The 14,752-nt window shown below is 34.2% G+C and overlaps 2 protein-coding genes across 2 annotated transcripts; one reads left to right on the top strand and one right to left on the bottom strand.

Moving 5' to 3' along the window:
* Positions 1 to 468: 468 nt before the first annotated feature.
* LOC116340359 (serine-rich adhesin for platelets-like) lies at positions 469 to 6,071 on the bottom strand. Its single transcript, XM_031766830.1, has 7 exons — positions 5,688 to 6,071; positions 5,286 to 5,508; positions 4,983 to 5,210; positions 3,882 to 4,882; positions 1,770 to 3,768; positions 1,486 to 1,711; positions 469 to 1,405 (listed from the first exon to the last, which is right to left on the bottom strand). The coding sequence occupies exons 2-7, from the start codon at positions 5,504 to 5,506 to the stop codon at positions 938 to 940; spliced, it is 4,143 nt and encodes a 1,380-aa protein (XP_031622690.1). The 5' UTR covers positions 5,507 to 5,508; positions 5,688 to 6,071; the 3' UTR covers positions 469 to 937.
* A 3,067-nt stretch (positions 6,072 to 9,138) lies between these two features.
* Positions 9,139 to 10,836, top strand: LOC116340126 (midnolin homolog). Its single transcript, XM_031766374.1, has 5 exons — positions 9,139 to 9,258; positions 9,444 to 9,779; positions 10,013 to 10,144; positions 10,262 to 10,375; positions 10,488 to 10,836. Exons 1-5 carry the CDS (start codon positions 9,253 to 9,255, stop codon positions 10,689 to 10,691), a joined length of 792 nt encoding a protein of 263 aa, XP_031622234.1. The 5' UTR covers positions 9,139 to 9,252; the 3' UTR covers positions 10,692 to 10,836.
* Positions 10,837 to 14,752: the final 3,916 nt, after the last annotated feature.

Genomic DNA, 14,752 nt, shown 5'->3' on the forward strand with positions numbered 1-14,752 from the left:
GTTTTACAGAGAAAAAAAATGAAAGAAAATAAAAAAAATGTTTGACTTTATTCAATTTGTTCACTCTCACACCCTTTACACCCACTTATACAGGAGACGAAAGCAGCATAGTTGGATCTTAAAATTACTCACAATTAACAGAAAAACGGAACGCATGTAAAGCAGAAATCAATGTGCAGCTATCGCTCGGTAGCTAGGGCGAAATTAAATCATTTCTTTTACATTCAACATAATTGGATTTGTTTAATCATCAGGTAGACATTAAGTCTCTTCATTTTCCGCCAAATCACAAACCTCAACGCAATTCAATTTGAAAATTGGTCTATTTAACTCTTGCAAAGAATGAACTATTGAATCTATGAATTAAAAGCAAAATATGTAAAAGTAATTCTTAAAAATTGATGTCATTTGAGAGAAAGTCGAATATGTCACGATTTAATCGAAGTCTTACAAAAAGAAAAAAAAATCTTTTTCAAAAATTAGTCTATGAATCTTTATTCCTTGAAATGTATTCCTTATATAGATACAACATCTATTCCACTTCTTCTTCTTTCTCTTTATGTTCATTTTTCGAACTATAATGTGATAAATTCGAACATTTCGAATTCGACTTTTATCTCAGCTGATTTTTATTTAAAACAAAATTATTTGTTAATAATACCGTTTGACTTCGATTTATGAATGTCTAAATTAAATATGTCTAATACATAATTTGTTTAAAATTTGGATGTCATGATCAATTATTAATTTTTTCGGCGCGAAGAAAAAAAATAAAAAAATTTATTATGAGAAAATTTGCGACAATAGACTGACTACTTAACAAGCACTGGATTCGGATCAACATTTTTTTAAACCGTATCATAGATAATATTGTCGTTTGAACTTCATGGTGTTCGTATGGATTTTTTTTGCTTTCGATCATTTTGGCAATATGAATTCACACATTCGACGGGCTACTGGAGAGAACGATTAAATTGGTATCGTGGCTTGTGGTATGCATTGATTTGTGGGACGATGATGACGATGACGATGACGAAGACGAATGATAATGTTTTGAGCTTGACGATCGGCTCGGTTTTGATGTTTTTGATTCATTATGATGACGACCACTATTCGATTTATATGGATATAATGGTTGAATGGGTAGCATTTGTTGAACTGGCAGCGGTGGTGGTAGCTGTGGAATAACTGGAGGCGTATTAAGAACTACAGGCGGTTTCATCATGGGCATCATGTGCGGTGTTTGTGTTATAAGCATTTCATTGCGTCGCAAATCATATTGAAAGAAAAGTAAATGATTCAACATTAATTTATTGGGATCTTTGAGTTTTGGCTGTGGTAAGTGTGGTGGAGGTGATCCTGGTGGTGGCGGCGGAATAACTTGTTCATTTGATTCGGGTTCTCTCTATTTGAATAAATGTGAAAAATAAATAAAATTCATTTTTCTGGTTTTTGCTATAAAAAAAAAATGTCGACGTCACTTACCTTTGTTGGTTCGAATGAATTTTCCTTTTCAAGGAATGTGGACGTTGATTCATTTGCAAATGGTGGCACTGTGACATTTCCGGCCTTTTTCTTGTCTTTAACACGTGACGAAAGTTTCTTTGGTTTAGTAATATTATCATCATTTTCATTTGCACTTTCTTCCGACGCAGAAGTGCCTTCACCAGGAATCACACCATCAGCAAATAGAACACTACGACGCTTTTCCCTGTTAAAAAATAATCAAAATTAATGAAAAGTGAATCGTTTCGTTTATCAATACATACTTGGATGATGATGCCCGATCGGGGTCATTTCGTTCAGACAGAATGCTACGTCCAATTGGAGCTTGTGGATCATATGAATGCACTGGCGGTTCAATGTATATATCGTCGAGGTCTTCATTTTCATCGTCACCTTTTGAATTGGACAAATTGATGGTTGTGCCATCGAATGTGACTGATTTCAATAGTTCACTAGCTTTAACCACTTTATTATCACTGCCAAATGTCATGCAATGACTTAATCGTGCCAATTCATTCAATAGATATTCTTTTCGTTTTGTTCGTTCGAGTCGTTTTTGATGTCGTTCCATTTTGCGTTTATATCGTTCCTGTTTTTGACGTTGTAGTGCCTGTTTTTCAATTGAAAGCATCTTATCCGATTTCTCCACATTGTTTGACTCGTTATTTTTATCACATTGAAGTTCAGCACTTGGCACAATTTCCAAAACGTTACCCTTTTGCACGGCAATTGTTGGTTTACGACGATGATTGTCCGTTTGTTGTTTCCGTATGCAATCGACATTTGATGTATTTGGCACACCATGCGGTGATACTTCAATGAGATTCGAATATGAATTTGGTGGCATCGCTTGATTTTGGAGATGATGATGTGCCGACGGAGGAGGTGCTGCATAATAATATTCATTGTTCGGTCCGATCGCTGGCGATGGTATCATTCCCGGTGGCGGTATTAAAGCACTGACATTTAGACTTGGAGGTGGACGATTGTAATGATGTTGTGTCGGTACTGGCACACGATTCGGATGCATATAAGCAGTATAATCGTGTATATAATTTGGCGGTCCATTAGGTGCCAAGTTTGGCGTTTGAAATGGATTTGGACCCGGATGATAATGTGCTGCTGGTGGCATAATTGGTGTACCGTATGGTGGCATATGTTGTCGCATTGTCATGTCATCCATTCGAAATTCATCAAATTCGGTTGTATTTGGTGGTGGTGTATTTGGCGGTGTTCGCGGTCCACGTGGCAATGGTGACGCCGAACGATTTCGATACGATGGTGAATAGTACGATTCACGATAATGATTCGAACCAGATGGGGATCGATCATGTCGTCGTTTGGATCTGCGTTCCTCACTTCGTCTCGACCGTTTTTCTTCACTGCGACGAGATGGACGATCATCGCTGTGTTTTGAACGACGCTCTTCGCTTCGACGGGATCGTCTTTCTTCACCACGTTTTGAATACTTTTCATTTTTTCGTTCTTCACTTCGTCGGGATCGTCTATTTTCATCACGTCTTGATCGACTTCGTTCCTCACTACGACGTGATTTTCTATCTTCACTGCGTCGCGATTTGCGTTCATCTCTTCGATGACTACTTTTCCTTTTCGATGATGACGTCATACTTCCATCACTCGACCGTTTTTCAATTTGATCGCTATGCTCGTTTGATGTTTGTTTTTCTACGTCTGCGGCTTTCTGAGACTTTGCTTGTGACTGTTGATGCTGCAACTGCTCCTCTGGTGACTTTTTTTGTTGCTCTGGCTGTAGTTGTGATGGTGGTGTTGGTGTTTGCGTGTGTATTGGTGATTGTTGTTCGATATCAAGAAATGATTCGCTCATTCCTTTTGATTGTTGTTTTAATGTTGTTGTTGGTTTCAATTTCAACGAAATCTTTTTTCGTTCGCTGTCATCAAGCAGAGAACCGTTATTATAATCCATTGTGCTGTTATTGATGCTGTTGTCATTCGTCGATACTTCGTCCAATTTTGATTTTTTGGCGACCGAATCATGTTTTTTCCCCTTAATTACCTCGAGATAATTATTTTTGTACGACTGGATGTTACTCAAAAGATCATCATCATCATCACCATTTATGAGTGCGTCCAGCGATTTTAGTGCCGACATATCCATGCCTTTTACAAATGACATTGGATTGATAAGCGCTTCAATACCATTTGTATAAGAGGTTTTGTTGTTTTCGCAAACGCCAAAATCCAAATCATCCGTTTCCGAACGATGTGGTTTTGATACGTCGACTGTGAATAGAACAAACGTTTATATTAGTCTCTTCGATTTTGTAAATATTCAGCAATAAAAAAAATTGACGATAAAGAACAATAAATAGAAAAATTAAAACAATTATGCTTACTATTGCTTGGTTTTGAAGGCCGGATGCGTGGTGATTTTGAGGCAGAACGTGAACTTCTTTTTGAACTGGATTTTCGTCGTTGACGACGTGGTGACTCGTTATCGTTACTATCTGAACTGGAACTCGACGAGCTGCCCGATGAACTGCTACTACTCGAACTCGATGATGACGATGAATTGCTAGAGGTACTGCTGTCGTCATCATCATCTGAACTTGATGACGATTCTGAGTGTTGTACATCGGTTTTCTTATCGAGTTTTTGTGCGGAAGACGTTGATGATGATACTTCATTTTTTGGTAAATCTCTTTTGCTGGCCAAGTCATTTGGTTGAGAAAGTGAACTCTCCGTTGGTTCAACATTGGTGACAACGATATGTTCATTTTGTTCGCTTGTTTTCAGTGTTTCATTAAGCGGTGATGACACCTGCTGTATGAAGCTATCATATTCATCAATGTACTGCTTCATTTTATCTTCGGACAATTTTGGTTCGATCAATTTTTTACTTTCGATGGGCGGAGTTTTTGGTGTTTCCGGTGTCGTTGATGTTACATCCATATTATCACTAGATTCATGCGATGGTGAACTGTTTTTGTTCGCTAAACGAATGTCACTTACGGTGCTCTGCTCTTGAATTAATGATTTTTGCTCAATGCTTACCGACTCAACACTATTTGATGGTAAATCAATTGTCTCACAACTAAACATATCATTTGATTCTAATCGTTTGCTTAATTTAGTTTCGATTAATTTCGTATCTTCAGTTGACGACCTAAAACAGTCATTACTGGACTTTTTCATTATTTTGCATGGTGGTGAACACTCGTTTTTCGGCTCTTCAATTTTCACACGCGGAGATTTTGAACACAGTTCTGTGGTATTTTTACTGCTTTGTTCAGAGTTACGCAATTTTGGTTTTGGCTCTGGATTTGCTAGATTTTTCCAATTGCTCGAATATCGACCATTTTCGCAGTACTCAATAGAAGGCTCAGTGACTGTTCGACTGCATTTAAACCGAAAGAAAAACCATTTCATTGGATTTTTTTTTATCTTCAAAAAATCTATGTCACTTTTCTTTTTCAAGTTCAAAACATGAAACTTACCGAATTTCTCTATTTTTTGGCAGTTCTTTGGGCACATCTTTTGAACTCACATCTCTCTTTTTCGACCCGCTTCTTCGTCTTTCACGGCGATGTTTTCGGTCTCGTTCGTCAGCCTTTCGATTGATCACAAGAGATTTTGTGCTTTTGCAGCGATCTGATTTTGGTTTTGAATTGCTTCCCGTCACTTCATCATCCACTTTCAACGTCGATGCATTATTACAAAGGGCACTTTTCATGTGACCGAGAAAAACGAAAATTAATTGAGTCTAATAGGTCATTTAATGAAAATGTCAAATGGCAAACCTTGATTTCGATGCACGCGACGGCGGTCGTGGTGGCGTTGATGATACGTATAATGCATCTTCTGATGATGACATTGGTATCGATTGGCTGATATCAGCTTGATCTTCCTTATCATACAGAGACGATGGAAATGTTTGTGTCCCATTCACATTCATTTTGGATGCGATTGGCATTGTTTCGAGTGGAGGTGTTGTTGAGCGATTGTCTGTACATCGTTCCATGTCTAAATGTTGATGAGTGAAAAAAAAAACACACCATTGAAATTAAAACGTGTAATATTTAAAGATATATTTATGTTGTGTCGAAGGTGGTGTTTTTTTTTCGTGTGTAATTGTGCGAGGTAGGAGAGGGAAAGAAAGAGAGAATGAAAGTATGGGAAATGAAATATGGGCCAATACTCACTGAATGGTATAAAATTTATTTGTTCAAAGGTTGTTGATTCAGTATTGTCTTATTACTAGATTTAATGGGTTGATTGCATTTGCAGGCGCACTCAATCATATATGCACACATATATGCGCTGCATATGATTACACTTCACTGAAAATCTCTTCATCTGCAAAACTTTCCAACAAACTTATGTACAAATGTAAAACACGGGATAGCCAATAAAAACCTTCCGAAAATCGTATTGCCGTCGCTATGCTTAATTTTCGAAAATATCAATGGCAAATATTCTGCACAAGAATGTTACGCGAATAAATTTCTTTGCGAATTTTTAATCTTTCGCCATCGATATAAATATTTATATACAATATGAACCAAAAAATTCGTCTCTATCGGCAAATGTCACCAAGCGGTCGATCTATGTATGTATGTCAAACGGTACGATGTGTATACACGTACACGGTGTATACTTGTGTGTGCGTTCTTCTGCTCCTACGTGATTCGTGACTTTCGCGTGATTTTTCGTCAAATGAGTTTTACATGTGTTGGTATATGTTTTAAGTTTTAAATGTCGCGTATGTTGATTTAAAGGTTTTGTTTTTATTTTTCTTGAATTTCCAATCGTTTTTTCGATTTTTCGCCAGATGGCGTTGCGTTACACAGACATTTTCTGCTTTGAAACATTTTATCTCTTGATTCATTTTTCAAAAAGATGTGGGACACAAATGAAATAATTTGGATATTTTTGGAGATATTTTATTTAAAAATAACAAACAATAATCACATATGAATAATGTACTGGAAGTTCAGGTACTATCTTCTTCTATGAATGTTTTACGATTGCTGTTGATGGATCTTCTCCAATAATTTTGTTCGTTTTCGAACATTTTCTCGAAAAATTCCCCGAATTTTCGGGTAAACAGTCGTTCTGGAAAAAGTATTTTCGGGAAAGGTTCCGGGATGTATAGTCAAATGTCCACTCATGTGAAATTCGAAAATTGGGAATAGGTTTAAATAATTGTAACAAAAATGTACTTAATTGTACCACATTTTTTTTAATTACTTTCAAATATTAGACAAAAAATATATTTATCGCTAGCGGCCAAAAATATACTCATTTATTTATTGCAATCCGCGACAAAACGAAAATAATGAATTTGAAAAGTTTTTTATGAAAAATTCTTATTTTTAAATTGTGTTTTTCTTCATTCAAATCAAATCTTATATACGAATTTAATGTCTCATAAGCAAATAAAATAAATTCAAACCCTTGTGGAAAATTACTGACTGTCAGTTAACTAATTTGGGATGTTTTTGACTAAAGCCAACTGAGATTTGGCTGATTTTTCAGTCAATCCTAGTAGACAAAAATATAACTTAATTCAACTTCAATCGCAGTTGACTATAGACAAAAACATCCCAAATTTGTCATCTTCTTAAAATGAGATACATAGACGACTAAAGTCGACTGGGTAGACGACTTCAGTTAACAAAATTCAATTTCAGTCGATTTCAGGCTAACCAGTCAGTCAGTCACTTTTTTCCACACGCGAATTACTTAAATTTAAAATCGATTATAATTAACGAGATGCTTTAGAAATCATAATGTATATAAAAAATGTATGAAATTACGAACGTAATCATAGAGCGATCGTTGATTTCAATTAGTTGAAAAAATCGAATTGGAATAATAGAGATTATTGTGGACCATAAACGAGGCAAACAAAACAATTGCGTGGAAAATTTGAGTATTTGTAGTCATAAATATTAAAAGAATCACAATTGTTCGCATTTGTTTGGTTGTATTTTTTAAATCGGGAAAATCTACCGATTCTATTATAAATGATACACACTTTCAAAAATTCAACACGAAAGTGAATATTAAAATCATTTTCTAACATGTACACCAGCTGATTATTTTGGCAACATAATTTTATTAACCAAAAAAAGAACAAAACAATGAAGTTCTTTGTACAAACTCTGATTGCAACTCTGCTTGTTGTGATGCCGTAAATTTTAATATTATTAAGCCAGTTTTAAGATGCCATAAGGTGTCATTAGATTGATGTATATACACACATCGTGAGATAATCGCGATTGACATCGTTTCTGAGTTTTATGTACTTATATTTCGGTTGATACTGGTTATATGGTTAGAAAGTTGGCCTAGTGAAACAGATTATGCAAATCGATCAAAAATCTCACAATTCTCAAGCCTATGTCAACGCGTATGCAGAGTATATCAGAGTATAATTGTGTGTATGTCCAAAAACGATAAAAAAGTATTTATGTTATAAGTGTCGGACTGATCGATTTCATAAGAGTTCATAAAATTGTTAAAATGGGAAGAAAATTAATTCACTCGCATAATGTTCAATGGGAAATGGATGTCATCAATTGATTTTTGACCCAGAAATTTGGTGCTACGAACAATAATTAAGACTATACATTTTTAGCATTGGTCTAACCAATACATTCAATTATTTCCATTTATGTACGGTGTCTAATGAAATATGGCCCTACCGGTAAGGCATTCTTTGACGCATACATAAATTTATCATGAATAAACTTCCAATTTCAAAGGTTCATGTAATAGCCATAAAATATAGCGAAAAGTGAAAAGCCACCGCCGCGATTACGATTGAAGAGTAAAAAAAAACTCGTTTTTCTATTCATTTTATCTGTCGCAAAAGGGTTATCATTGATTTTCATTTTCACAGACATAAAGTCTAATTATGTGATTTCCATAAAAAAAATCGCTATCTTCTGGTTTATGGTCAAATGGACTTGCACAAATGGAATAAATTTATCCCAAGTTTTTCGAGTTTAATATTGAGAATTGAATATGTTAAAAATCAAATAAGAGAGAAATGCAAATGCCATAGAGGCATTTGATCGAATGTCCGCATTGCTGAAATTTCATTCATTCACAAAGTATTACACGCTCTCTCTCTCTCTCTCTCTCTCTCTCTCTCTCTCTCTCTCAATTAATACGTTAAACAGACTCCACGCATAATCTGTGTGTTGTATAAAAAAATGTAATCTCCGCTAGGTCTATACGCATAATGATGATGATGTTACAACATAATGTTATACATCATCTATGTATCTCATTTTGATAATATTTTTTGTGTTGGCAAAGGCTATTTGTGGTATGGATACATTACAATATGCGTTCAATTTCACTTTCAACGCATATTTAATTAATCGATTTACAACATAGGCATTTAAAACGCATACGAATCATTTATAATTTTATGTCAAACAGTCGAATTATGAATTTTTTTTTCTTCATCTCTTTTGCTCTATCGTTTTTTTTTTTTTGGCGAAATCAATTATTCATAATAATGTCGTACCGTCAAACTAGGCTTTGGATAATTTGATTTTTAGCTAATACATTTTTTGGGAGAGAGTCAATCGTTTGATGCGCTTCGCCAAAGAAAATTTGGTGGGCTATCTTCAAAAAATTGTATAAAATCCAAGTGTTTGATCGAATCAAGTATCAGTCGTCTGATATCAGTCATTTGACCAAATATTCAGTGTTACCAAAAAAAAACAAACAAATTCAAAAAATATCAAAATGAAGGTACTTTCCGTGGATTTTTATTTAAACAGTGTGATTTTTGTGATTTTTTATACTTTACTTACATTGAATTAAGAACTTTTATTTTAATCCATATTTTTAAAGTGCATTTCTTGTGAAAATTGTTTGCAATGTGAACTTTTCAATTGAAACTAATTTGACAAAACATTTAATTTTTCTAAACAAAGGTGCTCGTTGTCCTTGCTCTCTGCGTTTGCGCATCACAAGCTTTTTTCTTGGGCGGTAGCTCAAGCGGTTCATCATCATCATCATCATCGTCGTCATCTTCATCGAAACCAGTCAAAGTTGTTAAAATTATCAATATCGATGGTGGTTCGGCAGCAGCAGGTGGATGGTCAGGCTCGTCATCATCAGCAGGATCAGCCAACGTTCAGCCACATGAAATTGTAAAAATAATCCATGTTAATGGTGGCAGCTCAGGTTCAAGCTCAAGCGGTGGATGGTCAAGTGGCGGATCCTCAGCAATTGCCGCTGCACCAGCTGCACCAACCAAAATTATCAAGGTTTGCAATGATTTCAAAAATTTACTACTTATCCTATAATGTTTTTCAAATCGAATGCCTTCTTCAAATCGATCTATTTTCGAGGAAAGACTTTTTACTGTCTGTTGAACACACTTTCCGTTCAAAAATGAACACACATGAAGCATTCGATCAATGTATTTTTATATTGAAATTGAAACAACACAAAACGTGATGTACTTATTGATGATTTTTTTTTGTTTGTTTATTATCAGATTATCAATGGTGGTTCAGTAAGCGGTGGACATGGACACGAACACGGACATGGGCACGAACACGGACATGGACACGGACACGGTTATTCATACGGTGCTTCTGCTGCTGCAGTACCAGTTAAAATCATCAAGGTACTATTCCATATTTCATTTATTTTTTATAATGATTTTTGACTATTGTCAACAAATGTGATAAAAATGGATTCGATTTATCTTATTGATTGCAACAATTTGGTTATCATTCTTTAGGTCATCGATGGTGGATACGCTTCATCAGGCTACTCATCAGGCGGATATGCTTCATCAAGCAGTTTCTCATCAGGCGGATATGCTGCCGCCGCACCAGCTCCACAAATCATCAAGGTAAGAAACTGACTTTAACTTCCATTTAACAATTCAATTGAACATTTTTGAAGAATTGTCATACGTCCAACTTTCAATCTTAATTTTTAAATGAAATTGATTTTTCTTGTAGATCATTACACAATCAGCACCCGCACCCTCACCCGTTTACTCCGCACCAGCTGCCGCGCCTGCCCAACAATACGCTGCCCATGCCCAACAATACGCCGCCCCAGCTGCTGCTCCAGCACCAGTTTATGGAGCCCCTTCTGTAGCACAAGCAGCCGCCCCATCTCCAGCAAGCGGCTACTCGTATCCAGCACCAAGCAGTTGGTAAACGAACCAAAAAAACCTATTTAAAATAAGGCAAATTTTCAACGAAAATTTGCTATTGTTAAAAACAATCGATAAAATTGTATTGTGTTGACTAGTGAAATTCAAAGAAAAAAATCTTAATAAAATTGACTTAAAGTACAAATAAATTTTATATTTAGTTTTATTTCTCAATAAATAAATATTTGATTATGAAAACTAATAAATAAACAGAGAACAACTTCAATTAAAAAAAAAAAAAAACATAAAAAAAATCAAAAATCAGAAAGTTTTTGGCACTTTTCCCTGACCACACAAAATATTATCGGCGTTCTTGACTTGGGACATTTTCCAAGAATTCCCAACTTATCGAAATCGATGCGATGATCGATACTGATAGTGTTTATTGAATGGTTGGCATCGTTCTCAAGAACAGAAGAAAAAACCGTAATTCAATTTTACCGATTCATTTTCGTTAAGATCGAAAGTCTGGCGTTCTCTTTGTGGCTATATCGAATACAATCAAGTGTTTACTTGCATGCGTCTGCGATGATGATACTTTGTGATTGATATGCGTTGCATGATATCGAAACAAAACGAGAGGAAAAAAAACAAAACAAAACAAAACATTTGACCAACAACAGAAAAATTAATAGACACATCGTCGATATAACGTTATTAAGTGCTGAACGAGTGTTGATTGTGAATAAAAAACACATGTATGTAAATAATGTCGACAATATACAAACATTTCATTTAAATGCACTTGAAATTTATATGTATACAGAATAGATACGATCGTGTATTGATTAAATATGATGGTATTTCGAACGCCAACATCATCGATCCCAAACAAATAACTGATTATAAACAAATATTTATTTATAAACGTTCAATATTCAATAATACATCGTGATCGATTCGTGTCGATTTAACACTTGAGAATAATGTCTGGATAGATTTTAAGTGGTTTTGTTTTTTTCTTCATCTGTTCGATTTTCATGTTCATTCTTTTGCGAGACGTCACCGAATGGCTGCGTGGTATTAAAGGTAAAAGCAAGCCAGTTACATACACATACATTTTATGTTTGAACTTAACACCATTGTTAAGTACTTGAAAGAGTGTAATAGAGACGTGCTCCAAGACGTGTCAATTTGACGAAAAAAAAAGTCACTCGATTTTATTTTTGCGCGACCAAAATTATTTTTTTTTCTCTCCATTTTTATCTCGCTCTGCTGAGTGCAAACAACAACGAAAATAGAAAATATTATGAAAAAAATTCAAGAGAGTAGACACTTAATGAAAGTGTGGCACATTTTCTTGCGTGAGAAATAAGTTAAAATTCCAATAAAAATTGGAGAATTTTTTTTTAGTGCGACAATGGAATATTTGACTCTTTTCTTTCCTTGTGTTTCTCAGAACATTACGAAAATAATAGAGAAAGCAAATTCTTTTTTTTTTTGCAAACACAATATTATGCTTTGGCGTTTGACGATCGAACAGATGTTGCTTTTAATTGATGATTCCGTTTGAAAAATAAAATGCAAGAGTTCTCTCTTCACTTACTATTTCTCATCTGTAAAAATGTTTGTAACGGTTATACAATTTATTTTAATACATTATTAAACAATATATTTTTAAATGTGCGCGCGTATGAGCACAAAATGTGTTATGATGACTTTTATTCATGAAGAATTTCTCTTTTTTCCATACCGCATTTACATTTTTTTTGTTTTCGTTGATGGTGCGCCGAATACAGACTGTGTGACACGTTTATAATATGAATTTTCGTTTACTATTTAAGATGATTTGTGTGATGATATCCAAACCATATTATTAAATTAATTCAACCATTTTCTGTTTGAAGTAATCCATCGTTCAACAGCATCATGACGAAGCAAACCGTTTTCATCTTGTTGGCCCGCCATTCATTTTACAAATGAAAAGTTTTCGGATCAATATAAACGCACCGAAGAAATGAACTACTCTCACTGATTCGCCGAAGTGAGAAAATGAGCCACATCAAATGCTCCTTTTAATGTTGTGTGATGTGTTGGCGGTGCCGTGTTTTGCTTTTGTGTTATGAATTCACAACTTCTATACACATCAATCGCACTCGCTACATGCTTATTATAGCCCATTAAACTATTTTTTGTTTGGTCATATTTCGTTTCGATTTACCACGAAACAACATCAACATCTCTTTTGTGACACGATCAACGAAGAGCCTTTTTGCTATTTTCTATTGGTATTGCCGTTTCTCACTTTATTCGTATGCCCTTTTCTTTTTCTTGACCATTTATGCTAAATCATTGTGTGTTTTAAAATAATAAAATTGTTTATATACATTCCTGCCTATATTCTCCTTTTTTAACATTGTATTCCATAAACATAAATACACTTTTTACACTCTCGCCGATGCAGAGACTAATTTAAGAAGGATTTTTTTTTGTGTAAAAAGTTTTTTTTTTAAAATCGGTTTTAAACATGTTAAAGTTTGAGCTGAATTTTAGCCTTTTCAAACTTTACCATTCAGAATAGTTAATTTGAGAAAATACGAATAGATAGCGTCGCAAAGTCTACCACGTCTGTTAAAAAGTTCAAAGTTTTGTTCAAAACTATGTCTACTCCAATTTAAATTAGTAATAATTTCTATCGAACGTGTTCAATGTTTCAGATTATTGTAAATATATAGTATTTCTAGCGGGTCTTTCACATGAAAATCGATCGTCTTTGGTGTAATTTTGGACAAAATACGAAAGAAATATATCCATTTTGAATAGACTTCACAGCAATAGGCAAATAGAGGCCTGTTTCACAGTAAAATTAATGTCATTCAAAAAAATCATGCAAATCGAAACATTCCCATTTTCATTAAATTCGTCGAAACAAAACATTGAATATTCAATTCAATTTGCATACATTTAAACTGTGCGATAGTGAATTTTTGCATACTTAGTTATCATTCAATGTTTGTGGTTTGTTTAGTTTCATGTTTAATCAAAATAACAGTGCCAATTCAGAAATGTGTGTTGGTCTCTGCTTTGTCTCGATGTGGTGTTACACAATGTGTATACATTTAATTAAACAAAAAAAATAAAAAAAATTCACATGCCGAAAGTGTGTGTTTTAGCTTAATTCGATAAAATTGCTTTTAGTGTGTGCTCTCTGAATGTGTCAGAGTCGGTTATTGCCGCATATATAATTATGTTTGTATGTATACACTTATGTACAAATGTTTTTGAATGATTTCCTTCCTAGGGGATATCCATGCGAATTAGAATTAGCACATTAGCAAAAAAATAGGGAAATTTACATGAAGAAAATAGCAAAATTAGCAATAAATAGCAGAATTAGCACTGTACACGTATATACTTTAGTAAGCATTTATTCTTGAATATATTGAAATAATTAATTAAAATAAAATTCACAAAACAAACGAATTGAATAGTGTTGAACTAAAATGTATCAAAATATGTAGTTAAATACGCTTTTTCTTATTTTTAAATAAAAATATATTCAATGGCACGTAACCAAGCACGTTTCATCTGTATTAACTACAATTTACGAATTGCAATCGGAAATGTAGATTTGATGACAGATTTCTTACTGAAAACGTATACGCTAGTGTCTGCTTCAAATATACACGTTGAAAGTGTCAACTTGAAACATTTACGTAAACACATTTCAGTTATTCGATAATGCTGTCAATCTGACGTATGCAATATTTTTGACGTACTAGAGAAATTAGCAAAAAATAGCAGTATTAGAACAAACTAGTAGAAATACTAGCAGAATTAGTGAAAAATAGAGAGAAATAGCGTTTATTATTATAAATTATTCGATCTGCAATTCACGGTTATCCCCTAGTTTCCTTCAAATTTTATGGCATTCAATGACTGACATTTAATTTCTTTTTTTTGCTGATGTAAAAGAAAAAAACAAATCAAGTGGCTTTTCTCTTGAACATTCTTTATTTTGCTTGCATCTTTGATGCAAAATCAGTCTTATTTCCTATAAATGGTACGATTGAAAGTGATGAAGAGATATAGACTAAAGTTTGTGGACGTTTTCTTGATTTTATT

This window comes from Contarinia nasturtii, unplaced genomic scaffold (genome assembly GCF_009176525.2).
Source record: "Contarinia nasturtii isolate CC-2019 unplaced genomic scaffold, AAFC_CNas_1.1 Cnas_scaffold_630, whole genome shotgun sequence".
NCBI classification, from domain to species: Eukaryota; Metazoa; Arthropoda; class Insecta; order Diptera; family Cecidomyiidae; genus Contarinia; species Contarinia nasturtii.

Coding starts and splice junctions, on each gene's coding strand:
- LOC116340359 (XM_031766830.1), bottom strand. CDS start 5,506: ATGGAACGATGTACAGACAATCGCTCAACAACACCTCCACTCGAAACA. Junction 5,211..5,285: donor TCGCGTGCATCGAAATCAAG/GTTTGCCATTTG, acceptor TCACATGAAAAG/TGCCCTTTGTAATAATGCAT. Junction 1,712..1,769: donor GATCGGGCATCATCATCCAA/GTATGTATTGAT, acceptor ATTTTTTAACAG/GGAAAAGCGTCGTAGTGTTC.
- LOC116340126 (XM_031766374.1), top strand. Junction 10,145..10,261: donor TACCAGTTAAAATCATCAAG/GTACTATTCCAT, acceptor ATCATTCTTTAG/GTCATCGATGGTGGATACGC. Junction 10,376..10,487: donor CAGCTCCACAAATCATCAAG/GTAAGAAACTGA, acceptor TTTTTCTTGTAG/ATCATTACACAATCAGCACC.